The sequence below is a fragment of the Brachypodium distachyon genome, chromosome 4 (assembly GCF_000005505.3).
Source record: "Brachypodium distachyon strain Bd21 chromosome 4, Brachypodium_distachyon_v3.0, whole genome shotgun sequence".
Classification (NCBI taxonomy): domain Eukaryota; kingdom Viridiplantae; phylum Streptophyta; class Magnoliopsida; order Poales; family Poaceae; genus Brachypodium; species Brachypodium distachyon.
Genome location: NC_016134.3, coordinates 13,957,691 through 13,981,968, shown reverse-complemented (window position 1 = coordinate 13,981,968; position 24,278 = coordinate 13,957,691). Strand labels below are relative to the sequence as shown.

At 47.4% G+C, this 24,278-nt stretch overlaps 2 protein-coding genes, 1 long non-coding RNA gene, 3 other non-coding genes and 1 pseudogene across 6 annotated transcripts; 5 read left to right on the top strand and 2 right to left on the bottom strand.

The window, feature by feature from the left end:
• Positions 1–2,018: 2,018 nt before the first annotated feature.
• TRNAP-AGG lies at positions 2,019–2,090 on the top strand. The gene has a single exon. It is a non-coding gene; the product is annotated as a tRNA-Pro (tRNA).
• Positions 2,091–2,415: 325 nt separating this feature from the next.
• TRNAP-AGG lies at positions 2,416–2,487 on the top strand. The gene has a single exon. It is a non-coding gene; the product is annotated as a tRNA-Pro (tRNA).
• A 1,050-nt stretch (positions 2,488–3,537) lies between these two features.
• On the top strand, positions 3,538–4,625 carry LOC100823292 (annotated as a pseudogene).
• Positions 4,626–8,278: 3,653 nt separating this feature from the next.
• On the bottom strand, positions 8,279–9,351 carry LOC112268869 (NAC domain-containing protein 83-like). Its single transcript, XM_024455068.1, has 2 exons — positions 8,989–9,351; positions 8,279–8,873 (listed from the first exon to the last, which is right to left on the bottom strand). The coding sequence occupies exons 1-2, from the start codon at positions 9,218–9,220 to the stop codon at positions 8,491–8,493; spliced, it is 615 nt and encodes a 204-aa protein (XP_024310836.1). The 5' UTR covers positions 9,221–9,351; the 3' UTR covers positions 8,279–8,490.
• A 9,856-nt stretch (positions 9,352–19,207) lies between these two features.
• LOC104581350 lies at positions 19,208–20,274 on the top strand. Its single transcript, XR_732199.3, has 4 exons — positions 19,208–19,385; positions 19,485–19,614; positions 19,731–19,838; positions 19,929–20,274. It is a non-coding gene; the product is annotated as an uncharacterized LOC104581350 (long non-coding RNA).
• Positions 20,275–20,410: 136 nt separating this feature from the next.
• Positions 20,411–22,586, bottom strand: LOC100832808. Its single transcript, XM_003577302.4, has 2 exons — positions 22,102–22,586; positions 20,411–21,645 (listed from the first exon to the last, which is right to left on the bottom strand). The coding sequence occupies exons 1-2, from the start codon at positions 22,482–22,484 to the stop codon at positions 20,565–20,567; spliced, it is 1,464 nt and encodes a 487-aa protein (XP_003577350.1). The 5' UTR covers positions 22,485–22,586; the 3' UTR covers positions 20,411–20,564.
• A 1,519-nt stretch (positions 22,587–24,105) lies between these two features.
• TRNAI-GAU lies at positions 24,106–24,179 on the top strand. The gene has a single exon. It is a non-coding gene; the product is annotated as a tRNA-Ile (tRNA).
• Positions 24,180–24,278: the final 99 nt, after the last annotated feature.

The following is a 24,278-nucleotide window of genomic DNA, read 5'->3' as shown; positions in this document are numbered from 1 at the left end:
TGTTCATCGCACATAACGCTGATGACAACGCATGCACAAATGATGAGCCCTAGCGCCTAACGGCGAGCCTCAGGCAAATGATGATGACCAACCTAACTTTGAGCCTCAACCAAAGGTAGATCCGGCACCAACCTAGTAACGATCCTCAACCTCCTTATGTGAATAATTAATAACATCTATAAGAATGTCATGATGAGAGAGAAGAGATGACATCCTTGATAACTATGTTGTCCACATGTTATGACATAAATGACACATAGAAAAGGTAGAAGATCCAACCTCATATAAGGAAGCCATTAGGAGCGAAAACTCCTCCGAATGGCTTGCAGCTATGGAGGACGAATTAATTTAGGATGTAATGGGTCTACCAAACTAAGCATGACTATGAAGATAACATCAAAAGGTTGAAGTCAAGGCACGTAGCGAAAGGCTTCTCACAAAGAGAAAGGATTGATTACAATGATACCTTTACACCGATCTTTTACATTAATGGTGACTTCTATGAAGATGTGTACATGGTGCAACCAAAAGGTTTTGTCATGGAAGGCAAGGAACATATGACAATGTCTTATAAATTTATGGCTTCTTTGAACCGGTTTTATGCTTTTAATGTATAGAATAGTATAGATGAAGTTGGCCAGTGTAGTGTTTAAAGTTTCTTTTCAGAACTAACCACGGGTACCCATTTGTTGAATAATTCGACCTCAAGCGGCGATGTGTTTTTTGAAAGTAATCGCCGGTGATGTACTCACTTCATAAACTTATTCGGTTCATGAACCATTTATAGGTTCAAAATTACTCCCTCTGTTCCGTAAAGATTGACACGGTTTTGAACTAGAGCTAGTTTAAAGCCACGTCAATCTTTATGGAACGGAGGGAGTAATTTAGTAAGTTTATAGTTTGAAAATACACCCGAACCATTTAGTAGAGTAAAATGCATTCCTGGCCCCTTAAGTTTTCTGCCATATTCGGTTTAGCACTTGAATTCAAAATGCATGTTTGGTCTCGCAAACTCTACTAAACAAATATCCTTCCATTGTGCTATAATTTAACCATCACAACATAACGTACCAAGTTCCAACCGTGTCCTGAGCTCACACTGATACACGGCCCATCTAGAATAGGCCTACAAGGTTAGTCGTGGTTGGGCCAGGTCCACTCTCCTGATGAAATGGACCAGACAACATTATCCTGGGATACCACCGTGCTAATTTAATCCCATGTGTTCTCAACAAAAGAAATAATTAATCCCACGTGTTCATGTTTGAAATTTCCGAAATACTTAGCGCACATTTGGGGATTAGTCCAGTAGTAAAACAGTCGCTAAAGCCAATTCTTGGAATCCTCAACCGATAGTGTTCTTGGATACGTTTTAGAAAAAAACATAAAGCTCTTGGATGATCTTGAGATGTTGATGTCGCCAGGACGACATTTGGGTTCTGAAGATAAGCTGCAGGCTAGTAGGCTATACTATCACAAGGCAGCATACATGTAATTGAGTGGTGACTTGCATGGATGCAAATATGCAATTCTATTTGCCACATCTACATGAGTAAAGAAACTAACATTTGCTGTCAATATTTTTGGGTTTGCTTTATAATATAACTATCCCAACAGAACAGTAACGAGGAGCAGAATTGCCCTGCATCGCCAAATTTCTTCAGCATCACCTTCATTTGCATGTAACAAAACTTGGCTACGTTGTACGGTATTAGTGATACTTGGCATTCCCCGTGCTTCCTTTGCATACGTTTTGCCTTGCCAAATTGCACCATGGATGTTCTGAACTGGATTTGACAGAACACAGAAGTAAATAACAATTGTATCATTCATGAGTATAGTGATCTACTGAGCGCCATGAAGGAAGTAATTAAAGTTCAGTTTCTTTTCCATCCTTTAGTAGAACATTCAGCACTGATGTAACTGTAAACAGATTTGAGTACAACTAACCCTGAAAATTTGTAATCTAGTGTGTTCTTTCTGAAAGCTGCAGGCGTATGCATTGAGCTAGCAAAGCTGGGGATTTAGTCTAGTGGTAAGATATTCGCTTAGGGAGCGAAAGGTCCCGAGTTCAATTCTCGGAATCCCCATGTTGGAAATCCTTTTGCAAATGGATAGCAAAGCTATTTTGAGCTTTGGGTGGTCTAGAGATGTGGTTTTGGACCAAGCTTTGAGTGGCTGGCCTGGAGATGAGGTTTTGGACCACAGGTTTGATGAGATTCATACTTCAGAGCCAATGTATATGCATGGCCGTGTCCCCGTGTGTAATTGGCATTGTGTGTGTGGCCCAACCTGAGGGGACACTTCTGCATGTTGCTTCACATAGACACATAGTAGTCTCTGATGCTACTCTGCATTGCAGTTCCCTGAATTACTTTAGGACAAATAGATACAGATTCAAAATGTGGCAACGAAGGGCATTTGGTCTAGTGGTATGATTCTCGCTTAGGGTGCGAGAGGTCCCGAGTTCAATTCTCGGAATGCCCCTCATGTTTTCTGCATGCCATGGAACCTGCCACAATTACCAATCAATTTGGCTTCTGATTGCCTTGATTTCAAAGAATCAATCATCAAGCCAAAAATCATGCTGCAAACTATACATTTTAAAATATTACAAATTCAAGTCACTTATTTGAGGTGATCTATACAAATCCAAGTCACTTTTTTTTTTCCACCATTTTGGGTTATCAGTTATCACCATCGAATTTGGGGAAGTGTGATCGAGGCAAGCGATCCACAGAACGATGATGATCATAAGGAATTCCATGTCCACTATTTCCGGCGGCCAGGGCATGCATGGATCAGGAAATAAAAAGTTTGGAATAGACGGTACAAGAGAAGCGAGCGATACATGGGAAATTGAGATTTACAGTAATGTTCTTCGATTACCCGAAACAATGGAGTCTGCATGCACTCAGGCAGGCAACACACAGGCGATGCGTCAACTATTACCCGTTGTCTGTTATGATCGCTTACCAGTTCAAAAGGATTTGTTTTTCAGGTTTCGCCATACACTAGAAATTCCTTCCCTGTTCTAGTAAAAAAAGAAGTTTTGCTGTTAGGTCCAAGAACTAATGCTCGTCAATTTGGTTGTGATAGATGAGTTATCTAATTAACCTTTTATTTTGTTTTTGTTTTAAAACGATAATTAATATTACCAATAACATGCCAAAGGTCTTGGGTTCAAACCCCAACGGGACCACCATTTTATTTTTTATAGTAAGTCCTTAATTTGCACTGGAATTTCTTTGAGCCGATCGCTTGCAACATTTATTTTTTGAACGAACTTGCAGGACACAGATTGGGCCAAGTCTCGACCGCTTCAAACTGGGCCACGCCCACTGTCGATGGTCCATGAACCGGCCCAATAACAATTCTCAGAACAGAGAGAGTCCCTGACACGGTGACACCTACGTACAAAGCCCATCAGATCGTATCGATCGTATGTGTGCGCAAGGGTTAAGGGTTAATAGCTCTTCCGGATCTGCCCAAGGCGATGGCGGCGACACGCCGCCGGTGCAGAAGACGTTTCTGTCCATGGTCTCCTCGTCCGGGTCGCGCGTGTTCAAGATCGAGGGCTACTCCAGAACCAAGGATGGCCTCGGCGGCGGCATCATCTCGTCCCCTGTTTTCGTTGTCGAAGGCCATGACTGGCAAATCAAATACTACCCATCCCCAAGCTGGGCATCCGTGTCTCTGGTGCTCGTGGCTACCGACGGCGCCAGAGTCCCCGTGAATGCCTCGTTCAGGCTGCTCAAACACTCCGGCGGATCGTGGCTGGACTCGTCGTACGGCGAAAATCTGAAGGCCGGGACAGACGTTTCCTTGCAGAGCTACATGTGTGAGCAGAGAAGAGCAAAAAACGCTGGGTTGTCCATGACGAAGGACGCCGTCTTGGTGGGGAACGGCCTGGAGCTGGGGCTGGGGGAGCCCGAGATCATGGCGCAGCTGAGATTGGACCAGTGGGCCTGCCTGAAAGATGACTGTTTGAAGGTCAGGTGTGATATCACCTTGAAGGATCATCATCCGGACGGCACGCACTTCGTGTCGGTGGCTCGGTGCCGCCGTCCGACATGAGCCAGCACTTTGGGGATCTCCTCTCGGCGGGCAAGGGCGTCGACCTCACGTTCGAGGTTAGCGGGGAGATGTTTGGTGCGCATAGGTGCGTGCTCGCCGCTCGGTCGTCGGTGTTCCTGGCGGAGCTCTTTGGCCCCATGAAGGAGAATGGTGCGACGCGTGTGCGGAGCCATGACATGGACCTGAGTGTGTTTAAGGCCATGCTCCCCTTCATCTACACCGACTCATTGCTCGAGACGAGCGATGATAGCGGGGAAGCGACGATAGAGATGACTCAGCATTTGCTTGTGGCTGCAGATAGGTATAACCTCGAGAGGTTAAAGTTGCTTTGTGAGGAGAACCTGTGCAGCCGCGTCAGCACAAGCACGGCGGCCACCATGTTGGCGCTGTCTAGAGAGCATGGCTGTCATGGACTCGAGGCTGCCTGCTTCAAGTTCCTCTCATCCGTGGCCGATTTCCAAGCAACCATCTTGACCGATGAATTTGAGCATTTGCAGAAGTGGGTCCCAAACATCTTAAAAGAGCTGATCGCTAATCTTGCTCCCTGACTTCTTTCGGCTTCCATGCAACAAAATCTGCAGATCACACTGCTTATTGTTTAGACAATTATTATTATCATACTGTACTTCCATGTTTCAGAGATAATAGTGTGCTACTATTTGAAGTCTGTCAAGGGTGCGACGGTGCGTGCGTGTAAAAGAATCAGAGGTTAACTGCATTGCATGGCGTATGATATACTCCCTCCGATCCGAAGTGTCGGGATTTTAGTACAAAATTATTCCTATGGATCGGAGGAAGTATCGTATATGGACCATTCTAGTATGGAAGAATCGTATCTTTAGTACAAAGTTATGCTTGTGACACACGTATTTATGTGGTAACTTGTCGTCCAGGACGAAGACGTTCAGCGCTTGGTCGTCTCGGGGCTCGGTATCCCGGACGTCCGTACGGGCCTCGGGATGGGGACATGATGGGCCCAGTTATATCTGATAAATCAAAAACGCTGAAATACTGGCCCATGAGTTGTAGAGAAGTACTGGGCCAGATTGGTGACCAACTTGGACCAAATAGACTGCCTTTTTTTTTTATAGAATGAGGAACAACATGTAGCTCTCCTCGCTCGTCAAGCTTGGAGAATTCTACACGATCCATCATCGTTGAGTGCTCGGGTTCTCAAAGCAAAATACTTCCCGGACAGTGAGCTGTTGGAGGCTGATTTGGGGAGTAGCCCCTCGCATGTTGGAGGGCAATATACGAAGGGATGAGAGTGCTTCGTCAGGGGTTGATCAAGAGGATTGGGTCTGGCAAGGAGACAAGAATTTGGTGGGACAATTGGCTGCCGAGGGACTCTCTTCTCCGGCCTGTGGGACGCAAGTCTGCCAACCCGCCAAAGCTCGTCTCAGATCTTATAAATGCGGATAGATGCTGGGATGTGGCTAAACTGAATGAGCATTTCTTCCCAATGGACGTGGATGTGATTATGAATATTCCTCTGGGAACGACTACTCGGTCTGACTTCTGGGCCTGGCATTTTGAGAAGACCGGGGTCTTTTCTGTCCGGTCAGCCTATCGCATGCTAGCTCATACGCGGAGCAGAAGAGAGGATTGGATTGAGCACCGTGCGGGTGCATCCGATGTGGTGGGGTTGCAGAAGAAGTGGAACCTTCTATGGAAGATGCATGTGCCAGCGAAGTTGAAAGTCTTTACCAGGAGGTTGGCGAAGAATTCAATCCCAACTGATGCCGTCCGTTTTCGCAGGAACATGGCACAGTCTTCAATCTGCCAAATTTGCCATGCTGCCAAGGACACTTGGCGCCATGCGCTAATCGATTGTACCATGGCTAAATGCATTTGGGCTCTCCTTGACGAGCAGTTCACTGAGCTTGTTATAATGAATTCCATGCCGGATGCTAAGGTCTGGCTCTTCATGCTCATGGAGTCTACTCTGAAATGTGATATGGCTGTTATCCTGACTACACTCTGGGCAATATGGTGGGCTCGAAGGAAAGCTATTCATGAAGAGAAGTTTCAGAGTCCGTTGACCACTTTTGCATTTATTCAGCGATTCTTGGAGGATCTTTCTCTAACGGAAGTTGCCACTGATGATGTTGTTCGTCTCTCTGCCGCACAGCGTCCGGATCAGCGACCTATCTCGGGGCGTTGGCTTCCACCACCCGAGGACTTCTTTAAAATCAATGTCAATGCCGGGGTCGCCCGCTCTGGGGCCGGTGGTTCTTTCGCTGCTATTTGTCGGACAGCTACAGGGAAGTTCCTGGGGGCTTCGTCAGTTACGATTGCGGGACTTTCTGATCCTACTGCATTGGAGGCTCTGGCGTGTAACGAAGCTTTGTCGCTAGCTATGGACTTGAATATCTCCCGCTTCTATGTCTCTTCAGACTGCATGTTGGTGATCAAAAGTTTGGAGGAGAAGAACTTATGTCACTATAGTGCCATCACCCGGGAAATTCTGGAAAGGAAGGAGTTGTTTGAGGAGGTCATCTTTAAATTTGAGAAACATAGCTAGAGCGGCTTCACCGCTTTCCTTTGGTCGTCGTGTTTGGTTGTTAGAGGTTCCTGATATCACCTGTATTCCTGACCAAGTGAGAGTTAAATAAAGTTGTTTTACCCGCTCAAAAACAACAACAACTTGTACCAATAATCGTGGCCCAGGCAATTGACGACCTCTTAAATGACCCACACCCTTGTTCTAAAAAGGAAAAAAAACATAAAAAACCTTTGGATTTTTATTGGGCCGGCCTAGCAAGGTTAGGGTTTGAGGTGCTGGTATAACCCCCCCACCCCCTCCATCTCTCACTTCGGCTTCCCCTCTCTTCTCCCCTTTCATCCTCCGAACCCACAAATTCCAAGTCCGCCGTTGCCTTCCTCTCTTCCTCCCCTGATCCGCGCCGCCCTCCTCCGCTTCTTGTGGCGATCTCCTCCCATCCTCTCTCTCTACCCCCGATTCAGCCGCCACCCCTAACTCCTCTTTGCCCCCTCCTCTCCACCAGATCTGCCCCTTCTCCTCTTTCCTCCGCTCCTCTCCTCTCTCTCGATCCCACCGCTGGATCCCATCTGTCATCCCACCGCCTTGTCATTGAACCCTAGCTTCTCCTCTGGCGGCAGGGGCGTTGACGGGAGAGGGAAAAGGTGGCCATCACGACCCACCCGCTATACGAGCTACTATGGGAGGCCCGCGTTGCTTGCCTCCGCATCACTACCCTGTAGACCAGCTTCCTCCCCCACATCAGATCGCGGCTAGCCCAAGTAGTATGATTAGCCCCCGAAAAGGTATGTTTATCTTGAGTATTACTTTCCCCAGTAGTATGATTTACCTCCCTACCAGGTTAGAACTTCGACTTGATGTGTCCATGGTATTCTAGGTGCTTTTATGTGCTGTTACGGGGCATATCTAGTCCATTCAAGATGATGTTTAGCTGTTGTCTTCTATGTTAACTTGCAGTTTTGCATGTGAGCTAACTTGAAGTGAGGATATCCCCAAGTTGTTTCTTGGGTCATGATTATTGCATTTTGGTCCGGCCACTCCACAAACTTCTACCACCGACCACTGTTCCTAGAGATCCCGCTCGCGTCCCACGCCAGCGCCCGACACCAACTGATTCAATTTATTAAGGGCATGGGGACGCCACTCCTCTTCTTCGACATCGGCCATTCACATCCATTCCTCCAACATGGAAATCAGGTATAAAATTCAATTCTTCTATTTTTCAAGAAGAGAATCGTCTTGTGTTGGAAGAAACTAATTGACCACTGAGTCGACAGCAACTCACATTCCAATCCACAGGTATCCAATTGCTGATGGTTCTGGATTATTTTTCTGGCGTTTGCTCATGGAAATTTCCAGATCTAAAAGTGGAAGGTACCTGATGTTTTTTTCCTGATTTAAGATATGAATTTCGCTTTACTTTTCAAGTTTTTTCTCTGATAGATTATGTTAGATCTGAATTGTGAATATCATACATATAGAATTAGGAATTTTGTTTGTTTGTGAGATGGCCGTGCATGCTAGGGCCAGGGGGAATTGGGGCATCTCTCTCTCCCTCCCTCTCTCTCTCTCTCTGGATTAATAATTCGCCGTGTCGTTGTCTTGAAAGAAGAAGAAGCAGCGGCAGCAAATTGAGAAGCAAGCACACGATCGCACATTCACGGGCAATACACAAGAAAGGTATGAGAGATCGCCAAATTGATGTTTCATATGTTTTGCTCTACAAACGTTGATCAATCTCTTGTTGAGTTCCCATGCACTGGGGATCTTATTCCTAACCTAGTACCAGAACCGCATTGGCGGCAGAGCGAACGATCTACGAAAAAAACGAGAAGACTGATTAGAAAATCATCGGCCAGTATCTAGTTAGAACTAGCCATCTCTTCTTCGTCTTCTTCGTCATCTCCCAATTATTCTGTCACGCAGGACGAGGCCGGGGACGACGGTCCAAACACGTCCTGCAGGTTTCCGTCGCGCCGAGTGCCCTTCTTGAACACGCGGCATACCACCCAGTTGTCCACAGCCTTGCCGATGCGGGCTGCCGTCGCGAGCATGGCAGGGTGGAGGCGGTACTCGTGCATCACCCACCGGGTGCGCGTGCCGTCCGCAGAGAAGAAGACCAGCGTCTGCTTGAGTGCCACGGGCACATGTCGCGGCGAGACAACCACAAGCTCCTCTGTGCCGGACGCCTTCCACACGCCAGCAGCGCCAGGTGCCGCCTGCCTGCAGGCCCTGCGCCCGCACCTTGGCACCGGCCGGCTGAAGAAAAACTTCTCTTCGTGGGCCTCGCCGCCTGCACGTAAGCACAGATACATAATGTCAACCTAACCAATTTGTCGGTAGTTCTAAAAAAATAACAAATTTGTCAGCGTTGCGAGTGTAGACTGAATTGGATCATCGTGTCGTACCTGGGAGGTCCGCTGGATGGATGCCTGCAAGATCGGCGACGGGGATTATGTCGGACGGGAGTGGCAAAGATAGTGCCTTCTTGCGGAGGTATACTGTCAGCTCCTCGTCGTTCGGCATGAACCGGAACCCAATCGGAAGCCCTAACCCCTCGCTACCAGCCTGGGGCATCGCCATGATCACGCACTGCACAACACAAGCTAGAACTAGCAGTGCACACGCCCTCTCAAGCATTCGAATTACAGCTGAATCGACGGATAGAGGCAAGGGAAGAGAGAGAGAAAGAGTTTTGACTCGCGTGAAAAGCAGAGGATAAGCATGGAAAGCAGGGGCCGGGTGTCTGCTGCTGGTTTTTTAGCAATCGGGGGTCTGTTCGGTGGCGTGTAGGAGAGTCAGAGGGGCTGCAGTTTATTTTTAGCAACTTCAGTTACCTGCTTCAAAGAAGGAAAGGAACAATCAGAGCCGTCCATGCTTTCTAGCGGAAAACAAAAGGAGATGCGTGTTCAGGTCGAAAATCAAAAAAGTAGTGCGAACTGCGAACTGTCTGCTTAATTTGGGCAGACTTTACAGTTACAGCTTCTTTTCAGGGTCAAGTGCAACTGCTTGCCATTGCATTTTTAGTATCCTCGATCTCCTCCTTCGCATTAAGCTTTGGCTTTTTAGTATACTTTAGCCGTCTTTCAGGGTCAAAGGCAACTGCATGCAAGAACCTGGTTTCAGGCACCGTGTTAACACTCACGAACTTGTTGTTAACGCTCGAGATCTCTTTCTTTTTGGGTGTGTTTGTCGATCCCCTGGCATCGTTCATGTCACGACAAAACAAATTCTATATCCATGATATCTTTTTTTGACTTAAACTGTAAGAGCCGCACGATTGCAGTCCGACAGTATACCTACACCTGATAATTAATAAAGGGGATATTGTTTCCTTCGTTGGTCGTCGTCCGTCGCGCGAATTTGGGCTTCGGCCTGAGCGCAACCCAATTGGGGGGACCGGTAGTGTTTCCTTCGACGGTCGTCGTCCGTCACGCGATTTGGGCTTCGGCCTACGCGCAGCCCAATTGGGGGACCGGTCTGTCTAGCCCACCGAACCACGAGTCCGAAAGAAAAAATCGCTTCGCCCGTCCCTGACGCGCGCGAGATTGTGAACCCGACCTCAAATCCGCACGCGCCGCCAAATCCGCTCCCAATAAAGGGAATAGTGTTTCTTTCGACAGTCGTCGTCCGTCGCGCGATTTGGGCTTCGACCTAGGTGCAGCCCAATTGGGGGGACCTGTTCAGCCCACCGAACCACAAGTCCGAAAGAAAAAATCGCTTCGTCCGTCCCTGATGCGCGCAAGATGCTGAGCCCGACCTCAAATCCGCACGCGCGCCGCCAAATCAGTTGTGCACTGCCTCCCGCACCTCCGGTGGCCCCCTCAAGCCTCCGGATCGGTACTCTTTCTCTTCTTTGCTAATTAGCTGAAGTAGCAAGAATTTTTTATGATCTCTTTGTTAGTGTAAGGCGTTTGTGTTTAAGAGTCCGTGACAACGCACGGGCACTATACTAGTACATATATATATTTACAAAGTGAGACACCAAAGTGCTACCTTCGAGGATCGAACTTTGGTGAGCTACTAGCACACCTGGCTAGCCGAGCACCCAAGTCATACTTGGTTCTCTATATCCATGATATTCATGACTCGGATCTAATACATTCCATAAAATAAATAAATAGTATTCTAGAAAGAATAAAATAAATAAATAAATTTAATTGAAATCAAAATCAAAATTTGAATATTAAATAAAAAACAAAAACAAATTCTATATATATGCATGACATGCGGCCCATTATGTTGCCCGCGGTGGACGCCTCGCTGTGGAACCCCAGCATCAGGTCTCGCCTCCGCTGCTCGGACGTCTTGGTCACACGACTCGAAAGAGAAGAGATTCCTTTGGCTTCGTTGGGAAGCTGGCGGCAGGGTCTGAGGAATAGGAATCCGTCCGCTGTGGAACAATTTCCGGCCATTGCATTGCACATTTAGCATTAGGGACATTGTACTTACTTTTGGTTTCGTATCGAAGCGAGCTAGCAAAAAGCAGTACTTAAATACTTCCTGCCACAACAAGACAAGAAAGATTTATGGCATCTCACCATCATATTTGGGACGCCGGGTGTGTCGCCGCCGTCGACCGAGAAGAAGACCAGCGTCTGCTTAAGGGCCATTGGCATGCGCCGTGGGAGACGACCACAAGGATCCTGCGCGTCGGACGCCTTCCACACGCCAGAAGCACCGGGTGCCGGCCCGCGGACCGTGCGACTGCACCTTGGCACCGGCCGGCTGAAGAAAAACTTGTCTCCCCGCGCCTCGCCACCTGCCCCCCCAACACACACACAAAGACATAATGCCATCCATCTATATAACTAGTTCATCGGCGCTCGCAGCGCCGACGGAATTGGATCATCGTGTCATACCTGGGAGGTCTGATGGATGGACGCGGGCAAGGTCGGTAACAGGGATGACGCCATTGGGCAGCGGGTAGGAGAGTGCCTTCTTGCGCAGGTAATGCACTGTCTGCTCCTCGTCTGTTGGCAGGAACCCGAACCCATTCGGCAGCCCCAACACTCTGGCACCAGCCACGGGCATCGCCATTCCGACGCACAGGACATCACAATCTAAGACTAGCAGAACACATGCCCTCTCACACTTGCGAATTGCAGCCGGTGTTGTCGGGCGGAGATTGTTTGTTCGCTGACTCGCTTGCTCACTCTCAGTCACAAGTCAGATCGACCAATCCAATGAGAGAGGCAAGGAGAGGGAGAGAGAGTTGACTCGTGAAAAGGAGAGGAGTTCAAGGATGGAAAGCAGGGGGTACGGTTGCTGCTGGGTTTATACTAATCGGTGGTCTGTTCGGTAACGTGTACGTAGGAGAATACAACGGCTTGATTGCATGTAGGAGATTTCTTTCTGGTTCGAGGGGGCTGCAGCATTTGTTTTTAGCAACGTCAATCTCCTGCACGACGTTGCTAAAAACAAATGCTGCAGCCCTCTCGGACCAGAAGGAAATCTCCTGCACGCAATCACCCATTGTATTCTTCTACGTACACGTCACCGAACACACCACCGATTAGTATAAAACCAGCAGCAACCGTACCCCCTGCTTTCCATCCTTGAACTCCTCTCCTTTTCACGACTCAACTCTCTCTCCCTCCTCCTCTTTGCCTCTATCCATGGATTTATCGATATGAGATGTGAGTGACAGTGATCAAGTGTGCAGCGAACAAATTAACCATTTTCGGCTGGCTGTAATTGGCATATGTGACAGGGCGTGTGTTTTGTTAGTCTGAGGTTGGCATGTGCCGTGCGTGGCAATGGCGATGCCGGTGGCTAGTGGCGGAGTGTTGGGGCTTCCCATTGGGTTCGGATTCCTCCCGATTGATGGGGAGCTAGCGGTGCACTACCTTCTCCCCTCAGACATAATCCCTGTTGCTGACCTTTGCCCGCATCGACCCAGCAGACCTCCCAGGTACAATACAATGATCCAATTCTCGGTCTGATATGGGTGGGGGTGGCCCGATCTTTCGATGAGATTGATAACTCTCGATTTGGGTAGGAGGTGACGTTGACGATCCGACTACGGCCTAGGAGGCAGTGCCTTAGCAATCGATACACCAATTCCAGAGGGTTATTGATCACGCGGGGGCACGATCAACCTGACCACGAAGGTCTTTGTTCCTGCAAGCAATCGAAGAACAAGCAAGAACAAGATAAATAGCGGATGCAATCTAAAATTGCGAGTATACTATATCAAACCAATGTCTCAACGAGACGATAAGTTGGAGTCTTGACGACGGTAAAACAGGTGGTCTAACCGACACACGCGATTACACGAAAGTAGCAAAGATGGCTAAACTTTATCTAATCAAAACCCAAGGCTCCTTAGGGGGGGCTCATGGGGTATATAAAGGAGGAGGGAGAGATATTTTCGTCCACCTTGAGTAAGGAGGCCGAAATCCAACTCTATTTCTAACTTTCCTAACAAACTACAACTCTTTAGGAAACAGAAAAACAGATCCGTCAGCTTGTTTTGTCCATCACGGTCAGCACGAGTCGAATCTCTTGATGGGGCCAGATCCGTTGGAAAGGTCTTGTAATTACCTTTCCAACAAGTACTTGTTTGCTTGATTTGGACTCCGGATGCGGCCTGGGTGATTAAAACAAATTCGGGTCTCCTGGCAGCTCGGACCCGAATCGGATTCAATTTTAATTCGTGATATCTTTCTCTAACAAGCTCCGAATCATGTGCCGTTTGATTTGTTGGAAAGTAGACTTGATAGGCTTCACTTTGAATCTCCCTTTGTAGGCTATCACATTTCATCTTCACTTTGGATTTGTAAAATTCAATAAGATGCCTACATAATAAGATTACACAAGATAGTAGCTCCGTCTCATTGCAAGTAACATATTGAAAACATTTTGTAATTGAATTCACCTGATTATAATTGTTATTAGATACACCAACAATTAGGATTCTAATGGTCGTATCCATGGTGATCATGTCCATATCACGGTCACACTAGCAACGCTAATGAATTAGTCATTGATTGATGGCATCGTGTATGTGTGCGTGCAGGCAACAAGGCAACAAGGTGCACGGAGACAAGTTCTTCTTGAGCCGGTCGGTCGAGGTGCGGGTGCAGGTCCTGCGGGCCGGGATGGTACCCTGCGCTGCCGTCGTGTAGAAGACGTCTGGGAAGGAGGAGCTTGTGGTCATCTTGCCGCGGGGCGTACCCATGGCCCACAATGCATGAGCAGGGGCGGAGGCAGAAAAAACACATATCAGGGGCCAAAATAGAAAAATATGTTGTTAGGGGGGCTAGAGTATGAAAATACACAGTTTATATATATACCAAATCATGGGGAGGGGGGGGGGGGGTGTCTGGTCCCCCGGCCACTGCCACCGTGCACGAGTACCGCCTCCACCCCATTGTGCTCGCTGTCGCAGCGAACATCGACAAGGCTGTGGAGGACTGCTTGTCTTCAAGAAAGCCATGAGGGCTGAAAGCCGCGGCGGAAACACGCCAGACGTGTGCGGACCGTTGTCCTCGGCCTCGTCCTGTTTGACCGAGGAACCAGGAGATGACGATGAAGAAGAAGAGACGGCTAGCTCTAACTGGCCAAGGATTTTCTGGTAGTGCTGCTTTTGTCCCTGGCCTTCCTCCCACGCGCTGCCTATCGGCTCCTTCGGCAGTCTGTCTCTGGTAGTGCCTGCTCGGCCACGGCGTTAGCTGACGGCACGACCATGGCGTCACTACAGCACGAAGCTCTGGGACTACACAAGGTTTATTCTCGAGGTATGAAGCACCTGATCGAAGGAGGACAACAGAGGTGAAGGAAGAGCAAGCTGTTGATCAGAAGGATGAAGATGGCGGGCAACAAAAATGAAGCTGCGTTGAGCTCCGATGATATCGCCATGATGGAAGGATTCTGTGTGATGCAGGTTGTGACCTGTGGGTTTAAAAACTATGTTGCTGTTGAGCTGGAATCGTTTGGAAAGAAAAAAGATTTGGACATTTTTTAAATTAAAAATCATGTTTCAATTAATTGAACACTATTCGTTGGTACATAAAACAAGAAGCGAAGAAACTGAAAAACCTAGGTCTGGCCGGTGGGCCATGGGACCGTGACGGAGGCGGACAATAGAGGAGCCATCGAATCTGGGGCGTCTGGCATTCAGCATTTCTCTTCGTCTCATCGGCGGTAATTAACCACCGGGTTCCGTTTCCCAAGCTATGCATCCGTTCGTCTCCTCGGTGGTTGGCTGCTCGTGTGATCAGTGCATCCCGATTAGTAAGTACCCTGAATACTACTCGGTGCTTTTCGTCATGGCGGCAAGGGAGTCTTGTGCCATCCTATATGGGTCAGGTGGTTGATGGTTCAATCTTTCGAACACGGGCAATTTTTCAAGAGACTCAAAGTTGCAAGAATGCTATATTATGAATAAAGATTTCTTGTTTCCCTAAAAAAAACAGAGTGTTTTTCCCTGAACAGAACAGAGTGGTTCTTTTTTCTGCCAACAGAACAGAGAGGTCCTTGTAGAAGCTAAATTAATTTTTGCATGCAACTTATGGTAGAATTAATCGTTATCGAATGGGCACGTGCCAAGGGTTCGATGGGGTGCATGCACGCTCAGTAACTCTAGAAATAGATTGCTCGCTTTCTGGCCTTTTTGTTTGGTTAATCGTCATCGCACTACAATATATCTTCAATAATCAAGATGGCGACGGTCTTCAAGTCCATGCTCCACTTCATCTACTCCGACTGGCTGCCGGAGATGACCGAGGGCGACGATGCCATGGCGATGGCTCAGTACTTGCTCGTGGAGGCGGACCTCCGGAGGCTCAAGTTGGTATGCGAGAAGAAGCTGTGCAACGACATCAGGACGGACACGGTGGAGTCCATGCTGGCGTTGGCCGAGCAGCATTGATTGCCATGGGCCAAGAAGGCGTGCTTTATCATTTTCTGAAAGCCCCTGGCAATCTCAAGAAAGTCTTGAAGGGTGATGGCTTGGACCATCTGGTCCAGTGTTGCCCCTCTGTTCTCAAGGACCTTCTTGCCGTGCTTGCTCCTTGATTGAGCTCTCCAAAGTCCAAACTTGGAGCAACACAATTTGATACTTATTCTACATTCTAAATTATATATCCTGCTGTTTGTATCCTCATCGGTCGCATTGCCTTCATTATCTAATTTTTTTGTGCTAATTCTTAATTGCCAGTATTTTTTCAATTGTCTCTGTCCTAGGTCACAAATTGTTAAGCCAAAAATAGAACCCGAGTACAATTTATGGTTGATATGTAGAGCAAATATTCAAGAATTTTTTTTGTCATACTCCGGAGCCTCCCATGGCCATCTTCCTCATCTCCGGCGTGCCCATAGAGTTGGCCGTCGGGGCGGGGTGTAGCAGAGGCGGCCGTCGGGGCGTAGAGGCGCGGCATGGATAGAGGAGGCCCTGGAGGAGGCGGCGTCGGGGAGGAGATCCCGCGGAGAGCGATGGCATCATTGGAGGAGAATCTGCGGTGGGCGGCGGCGTCAAGGAAGGAGATCCCGCGAGGCGCTGCAGTGAAGGCCATAGCCCGCCGGCGAGGCCGCCGGGCGCTCCCTGCTGCCCTGCTCCGCCGGTGCGGATCGGGCCGCGCGCCATTCTCCCCCTGCTCCGTCGGCGCGGGTCGGGCCGTGTGCCGTTCTCCCCTTGCTACGTCGGTGAGGGTCAGGCCGCACGCCCACTGCGCGAGGAGACCGCCGCCGCCCCCATCCTCACCGGCCCCGGAAGAGACTCGTGTGGTGAAAAAAAGAAGATAAGGGGTCTAAGGGAAAAAAAAAGAAGCCGAGGGGTTCAGTGAAAATACTTTAGACCTTACATGTGGGCCCGATCTATCAGCTTTGCTGTCAAATTCGCTAATCAGGAAATTGGGGTTTTCTGAAAGTAATTAGCACTGAAGTTGTGGTTCTTTGTTACAGACCTTTAGGATTGTGCCCCAACAAAAACCTAGCCTCAGATGGTGTTGTTTTGTGAAATTTACTCTTCGTTGTCGTAGCACAGGACAAAGAAATTTACTCTCTAATTAACTTTTTATTTTCTTTTTGTTTAATACGATAATTAATATTAGTAATCACGTGGTGCCTTATCTCAGTTGGTTCAGAGCATTGGTCTCATATGCCAAAAGGTCAATGGGTTCAAACCCCAACAGGACTATTATTTGTTCATTTCAAGTCCTTATTTTGCACTCGAATTTTTTTGAGCCGATCACTTGAATATTTTTTTATTTTTTTTCGGGTCACTTGAATAATTTTTTTTAGCGAACTTGCTTTTTTTTTTGTCTAGACTGCTTCAAACTGGTCCAAGCCCTGATGGTCCATGAATCGGCCCAATAACAGTAAGGCTGCGTCTACCTTGCCAGTGGGGCGCCGCTTGTGGCTGTCGAATACCCTTGAAATCACTTGTATCCCAACTCTTGTGTTGAGCTAATAAAATCGGGGTTTATCGGTAAAAAAAAAAACCCCTCAAAAAAAAAAAAACACCTACATACAAAACTAGATCGTGTCCTTCGTTCGTACGTGTGCGTAAGGGTTAAGGATTAACGTCTCCACGTTTAGCGGTGATGTCTAGCTCTTCCGGATCTGCCCATGGCGGCGGCGTGCAGAAGACGTTTCTGTCCATCGTGTCCTCGTCGGGGTCGCACGTGTTCAAGATCGAGGGCTACTCCAAAACCAAGGATGGCGTGGGCGGCGGCAGCATCTCGTCCCCCGTTTTCACCCTGGGAGCCCATGCCTGGCAAATCAGGTACTACCCTAATAATTTTATTTGCACCCTCCCAGTCCCAGGCAGCTGGATATCCATGGCTCTGGTGCTCGTCGACACCGACGCTGCCAGAGTCCCGGTGGATGACTCGTTTAGGTTCATCCACCACTCCGGCGGATCGTGGATCATGGACTCATTGCACGACAAACTTGTGAAGGTCGGGGGATTGACAAGCTATGTGTGTAAGTATGAGGGTTCGTCCGTGACGAAGCATGCCGTCTTGACGGAGAAGAACAGCATGGAGCCAGGGACGAGGGAGCCGCCCGAGATCGTCGCGCAGATGAGGGTGGAGGAGTCCACCTGCCTCAAAGATGACTGTTTGAAGATCAGGTGTGATATCACCTTGAAGGATCATCCGACGAGATCCACGCACTTCGTGTTGGTGCCGCCCTCGGACATGAGCCAGCACTTTGGGGGTCTCCTCTCGGCGAGCAAGGGTGTCGATGTCACTTTCCAGGTTAGCGGGGAAACGTTTGATGCGCATAGGTGTGTCCTCGGCGCTCGGTCGTCGGTGTTCATGGCGGAGCTCTTTGGCCCCATGAAGGAAAATGCCGCGACGCATGTGCGGATCAATGACATGGACCCGAGGGTGTTTTAGGCCATGCTTCATTTCATCTACACCGACTCGTTGCTCGAGATGAACGACGACGACGACGGGGAAGCGCCGATGGAGATGACTCAGCATTTGCTTGTGGCCGCGGATAGGTATAACCTCGAGAGGTTAAGGTTGCTTTGTGAGGAGAACCTGTGCAGCCGCGTCAGCACAAGCACGGCGGCCACCATGTTGGCACTGTCTAGAGAGCATTGCTGTCATGGACTCGAGTCTGCCTGCTTCAAGTTCCTCTCATCTGTGGCCAATTTCCAAGCAACAATCTTGACCGGTGAATTTGAGCATCTGCAGAAGTGCGTCCCAAACATCTTAAAAGAGCTGATCGCTAATCTTGCTCCCTGACTTCTTCGGCTTCCATGCAACAAAATCTGGAGATCACACTGCTTATTGTTTAGACAATTATTATTATCACCAGCAAAGTGCCTGTGTGCTGTCACGGCCCACCGCGCTCTGCTCCGCTTGTATTCCTTGACAGCCGTATGACACATATACATGAATGTCAATTATCACTTCAGAAATTTCCATTCTATTGGCCATATACATAGGTACATGTGTATATAATCAAGGGGATGCTGCCTAGAATAGACAATAAATTATAGCTGCAGTTTAATACATGGACCTATATAAATATAACAAAATTATATAACATCACAACTGTATCCTACTTAATCTACTTGTTCTTCTTAACATAGGATCATCACTGGAGTCAATCTGAACAGATTACATGTACATAAATTTCTGATCAAGAAACACACATAAATTTCTGATTCAAAACACGAGATAAGGGATGCTCATTTATCCAAATGGACGAATTAATGTACTTTCAACTTTTGATAGAAACATAAAATTTGAATATGGAATTCTTAAACAAATTAAACAATATATTTTACATAATCAATTTTTTCATTGATTATTCTTATAATGTAAATTGTTATCAAATGAAGACACAAAAACATGACTTGAGCTTGTGCTCGAGGATCTACAGCCTTTACGTTTGTACCGTGTTTCTTAAAAATAAAGTTAAATGCTGTCTGGCAGCTATTTCATGGCCTATCATAATTGGGGGAAAATGGAAAAAAAATAGATGGGAAAATTTGTGTTACAAGTTTGTTTAAATGGAGTAATTTTGTAGAAATCACTAAATGTGACAAATTGTGTCGCAAAAAAAACATGAGGTAAAAAATAGATTTCACACCTTTTTTCTTGAAGGGACTATACCAATGAGGGAAAAGCCTGGGTTTCCTGCTAACAGGCCGCTGGGAAAGACGGGCGACAAAGTTCGTCAAGACTGCAGGATCCAATCGGCCATCATCTGCTTCTGCTACACCTTCCACTCCACGGGGCGCCTCGACAAGGTTCCAGTCCCCACAAGCAGCCATGGATCCTGGGATGTCCTTCATGGAGCTTCTGGCCAGCGTCGCCGGATCTGCTCCGACGGCGTGCGGAAGGTACACACTTCCTCCTATTAGCCCCTTCCCCCACATCCCGTCGTCCTATACCCATGCCGTACCGTAACAATCTCCCCCATCGCCGCCATTTTGGGCCAGATCTGGTTTATATATGACGCAGATCTGGAACAGGGAGATCAGAAGACTGAAGATGAAATCGATTTCTGAACCAGCATTTTTCTACTAATGGCCAGCATCCTGTAATTGATGGCAGTGGCACTACATATGAGTGAGTTCACCCAACTGCCTGCACATGTGCACACGATCTTCCTCGTTGCTTCTTGACGGATGTGTCGCACTAGATTTTTTTTCTTTCTTTCTAATCGTCATGTGTCCCGTCAGCAGGCTCCCGAGTAAGAACCATGGGCAGCCTCCTGTGTTTTTTGGTAGTTGTCCAGGAGCTCAATAATGGGTGCTGTGAATCAGATATTCAGATGACGGATGCACGTCCAGGTGAAAATTTTGTTGTATTATATCAAGTGTCCAGTCACGCAGGACTCATGTTTGTTTGCCCTGAACCTGAACCAAAAACATTTTATGCAGTGAGGAGGGAGACAGAAGTGATACCACAAGTCGCCGGCTGGATCTGGTGATGGAGATGTGGACGAAAATGGACAGTTTGGATGTGCAGATTTCCCCCACACTCACACTCGCATCTCACTAGCGATGCAGTGAAGCTGGTGGCGAAGAGTCGCACGCCGTCGATGTTCAAGAGAGTCCTCCGGTCTCATCTTACGAACGACGGTAAGCACGGGTCATCATATCTTTTTCCTTTTATCGTCTGAATGCTGCCATCGACGAACCAGAATGGCAATATACAAGTTGCAAGGACATTGGGATGTAAACAATTAATAATGCATCCAGTAAATCTACATGCTGCTGTAAGAGATGGAAGCAGAGCTCACTCTCCAATCCAAGCCATGGCTTATGTCCATCGGATCTCTGCACACGACACAGCGAGCTTGTTTTTGTTCATCATTAGTTATTATTCATGTATCAGGAGCATACATCGATCATGCATACAGTGCACGCAATCACCACAAATAAGACATACATAGGCTAAAATAACAGTACACAATGGATCACCACACAGCAAAGCCAGGCTAAGGCCAAAGCTAGCAGGAATGGCTTTATTTGTTTGGTAGGGGATAACTAATGCATGCATCTTCTTCACATCGATCAGACGATGCTCTCTTCGGTGGTTTCGTAGTTGAAATTGTAGTTATTGATACCAGAAAACATGCCGTCGTCCATCCTTGTGGTAACGACTTCTCCTGTGACCAGAACATCCCTCTGCGTGTACGAGAAGGGGACATCAACTGAACCCTGCGTCACAGCCGCTCTCAGCGTCACTTTGGTCATCGGAGGCACCACAGCCTCGTAGTTGACCTCCTGGGTTGTCGTTTTCACAATGGATGCTCCCCACTCGTACTCTGCGCTGAATTCAGTGGATACCTCAATCTTCCCGTTCGCTATGATTGGGATCCCGGCTCTGAACTTGGCCATGACGCCTATCTTCATGCTAACAGTCGAGCTCCAGGTCTTGCTCTCCGTTTCCTCGTATTTCAGGGTCAGGGTCTTCTTGTTCGGCTCGCTGGTGCGGTTGACAGAATGCACATTGGGTATGCTGAGAGCTTTCTCTCCGTAGATCTTGGCTTCGGAGAGATTGAACTCCACATTGTAGATCTCCCGCGAAAGGACGGCTTCCTCCACCCGAATCTTGGCTTCCTCCGTGATGCTACTCACGGCGGCGTTGAGGCAGTTCTTCTTCCTGTCGGCGGTTAGCCTTTTGCAGAAGTTGTAGTTCCCCAGGTTCTGGAGGCCGATGTAGCCGGACAGTTGGACCACCCTGAAGAGCGTGTCGCGGTTCCTGCTGTGGGTGTCGGGGGAGTCGGCCCAGATCCAGTTCGGGCTCCGCCTCCAGAACCTGTCGAAATGGTTAGATTTTACGCGGATGTTTCCATCCGCGTAGTTTGGGTGAATGATGTTGAGCACAGTTGGATCTGCGATGTCAGTTGCTGCAAACTCCAGGTAATTGTATCTCTGGATGACCCTCGCGCTGAGGTACTTGTCATTGTCGCCTTTGAAAGCAACATATTTTGGCAACACCAGCTGTTGCGACAGATCAAGGACGGTGAACTCATGGACAGGTTTTTCTTGATCAGCTCCAGTTCCCAGAAGCAAGTAGCAGGCTTCTTGGGGTGTCTCCTTCTCCATATCAGATTCAGAGCTTGGTGTCTGGTGCTGGGGAGGCAGGAACCTGCAGTCATATAATAATTCATTCGTTCATATATATATGTGTAAACACCATGGTTTGGTTCTGGTCGTGTAACATTATGCCTTTGTTAATGTAGCGTGGTGGAGACATGTGTATTTTTCGTTTCTCAATAACAGCGAAAGTTCCCAAATCGGTTCCAAAAGGAATGATGCTCTATCTATTTTGGATGGTACTCCCTCCGTCTCATAATTCTTGTCGAAATATTACATGTATGTAGACGTTTTTAAAAAATAGATATATCCACATTTGAGCAAATTTGAGACAAAAATTATGAAACATAGGGAGTACTAGATTGGTAGCTCTCACCAACAAAAAAACAACATGCGGGAAGGTTTGAGGACCAAGATTTACAAAATTAGTTGGTGAAAGCGTCCAGGAATATTCCCAAAAATTAAAAAGTGATTAATACGACAATGTATATGGAATGATGTAAAGTACCTGATAGATAGATTGCTATCCTTGTCCGTGAGAGGGACGGGCTGAAAAAGCGTGCAGGAGGGCTTGGACAGGTCGTCGTCCGGTTCATTGACAATGCCAATGATCCAGTGGCCACATCCACTGCCGTCGCCGTCATGTTTGGCCACCCAGTACTTGTTGTTGTAGCAGCACCTGACATGGATGAGCCCTTCGTGCTCCTTGGATGGCTCCAGGTAGAATCTGGCGTACGGGCTTGCTAGGACGTCGTTGTCGCCGTCGCCGGCGCTGCTCTGATCAGCGAAGAACTTGCCCTCCTGGCTCCGGAAAGCAACGCTACGCAGGTAGTTGCCGGTGCGCTTTGACCTGAAAGCAACGCATTTCGGGGAATCCGTCAATGGGAACATCTCGATCGACCTACACGTACCGGCCTTTGTTTTTTTTGTGTGTGTGTTGTGTCTTGCTGACGCACTGATTGCTGTGTGTGTTGTGGCTTTTGGGTGCGGCTTAAGCTTAAGATATATAGTGCTCTAAAACCTTATCTGCTGCGCTGGCAGGAAAATCTTGTTATCATCCGCCTCACCTAGTCGTGTTTCTCGTTTGCTCTGACTGTACGTCTTGGCGGGGCTTCGTGCTGCTCGTGTTTCTCGTTTTTGCTCTGTCCGCAGAAAGCAATGATGAGACAGAGATTGGCAGAGCTCGATCCGTTTGCTGTCGGCACAAAGCGACGCTGAGAGATTGGCGGGGCTTGGTTTTCATTTACTTGTTTTCCACGTGACAGAAGCAACGGCACCAACTTAATCAGGCCATTTCCAACGGCATATGTGAAATTTCAAAGTTCAACCAGAGATATGTAAAAACAGATTCAGTAATGAGCTGCAGTGTTTAGTTCTGGATGATACTCCTAGCTGAAAGTTTTTTCATATACCTTCTAAATTAAGTTGAGTTTGAAATTAAAATTTTAAATGTGCGCAGAACTCCACTCCTCTGAATGTTTTTTTTTTACCTTTTTAAACGTGGCTTTCACGGGCTTCCACTGTAAGGTGGTTACTGGATGTTCTCTCGATTCCTTCATTTTAATCAAGGGTCTTTTTTTTTTGTAAAAATAACAAAACACTCTCCCGATCTAAAAATAAGACTTTATTTATTTGACCAAGAGTTAGTCTATTAATATATATTTTTGTGAAATAAAATTGATATCATTGTATTCATTTAAAAAAAATACTTGTTTATGATTATAATTTGTATCACATACCTCAAACTTTGATGGAGCATCTTTAGTAAAAAATGTGGTCAAAGGAAACCAAATATGTCTTATTTTTAGAAATCGAGGAATATGTGTATAAGGACCAAATGACCAATGTTAATAGAGTTGCTCTGATGAACAGAGCTCAATAAGCCAAACAAGGTTGTTAGCGAAGAAAAATAGAAGAGAGTAAAACTAACACGCTAGTTGCAGAAGGCATCGGCGTGAAAAATTGGTGTCGACGCCGACCTCGCCGTCGGCAGGAGAGCCGTCTCTGACAGCCACGTTGGGCTCTACAATGGCTCCAGTGCCCTCGTGAATGGCGCCTCTGCCTCCATGTATGCTCAAAATTTTAAAACAATAAACAGTCATCACCATCTAATTTTGAGTCGTTTTGCCTATCGCCACGTCGGACAGCTCGCCGCAGTGCTCGGCTGCTGACCAGGCCTGTAATGCCATAGACCATGGCGTTTCCTTCGTATCCGAAACGTCGGCGTGAGTGGTGATTCCAAAAAAGGTTTGATTTGGAAATAGTTCAACTCTAAAGTTAATTTCTACTCTAAATTATTCAGAGAGAAACAAAATAAATTGAGTGAGTTCATAAAACCACCACTTTATGCTCTACTCAGTTGCATGGTCCTAGGTGGGTTGGCGGCAGGGGCTTTCAGGAGGGTGATGAAGTCTTCTTACATACAAGTGAGTTCATGAACCAATTTAGTTGCGATGACTTCTCTAACCTTTTATTTTTATTCTAATGCGCTAATTAACAGAATTAATTACAAGGTCCTGTAGCTCAGTTGGTTACAGTATTGGTCTGATATGCCAAAGGTCTTGGGTTCAAGCCCCAACAGGAGCAATTGTTTTATAAGTACCCCTATTTTCCACTCGAATTTTTTTAAACCGACCAATATTTTTTTATAAGTAATTAATCCCCTATTTTGCACTCAATTGTTTT

What these genes read in the sequence shown, in the direction of transcription:
- LOC112268869 (XM_024455068.1), bottom strand. Translation starts at nt 9,220, where the DNA reads ATGCTTGAGAGGGCGTGTGCACTGCTAGTTCTAGCTTGTGTTGTGCAG. An exon ending in CCATCCAGCGGACCTCCCAG is followed by an intron (nt 8,874 to 8,988) that starts GTACGACACGAT and finishes GCTTACGTGCAG; the next exon opens with GCGGCGAGGCCCACGAAGAG.
- LOC100832808 (XM_003577302.4), bottom strand. Translation starts at nt 22,484, where the DNA reads ATGTTCCCATTGACGGATTCCCCGAAATGCGTTGCTTTCAGGTCAAAG. An exon ending in GATAGCAATCTATCTATCAG is followed by an intron (nt 21,646 to 22,101) that starts GTACTTTACATC and finishes ATATGACTGCAG; the next exon opens with GTTCCTGCCTCCCCAGCACC.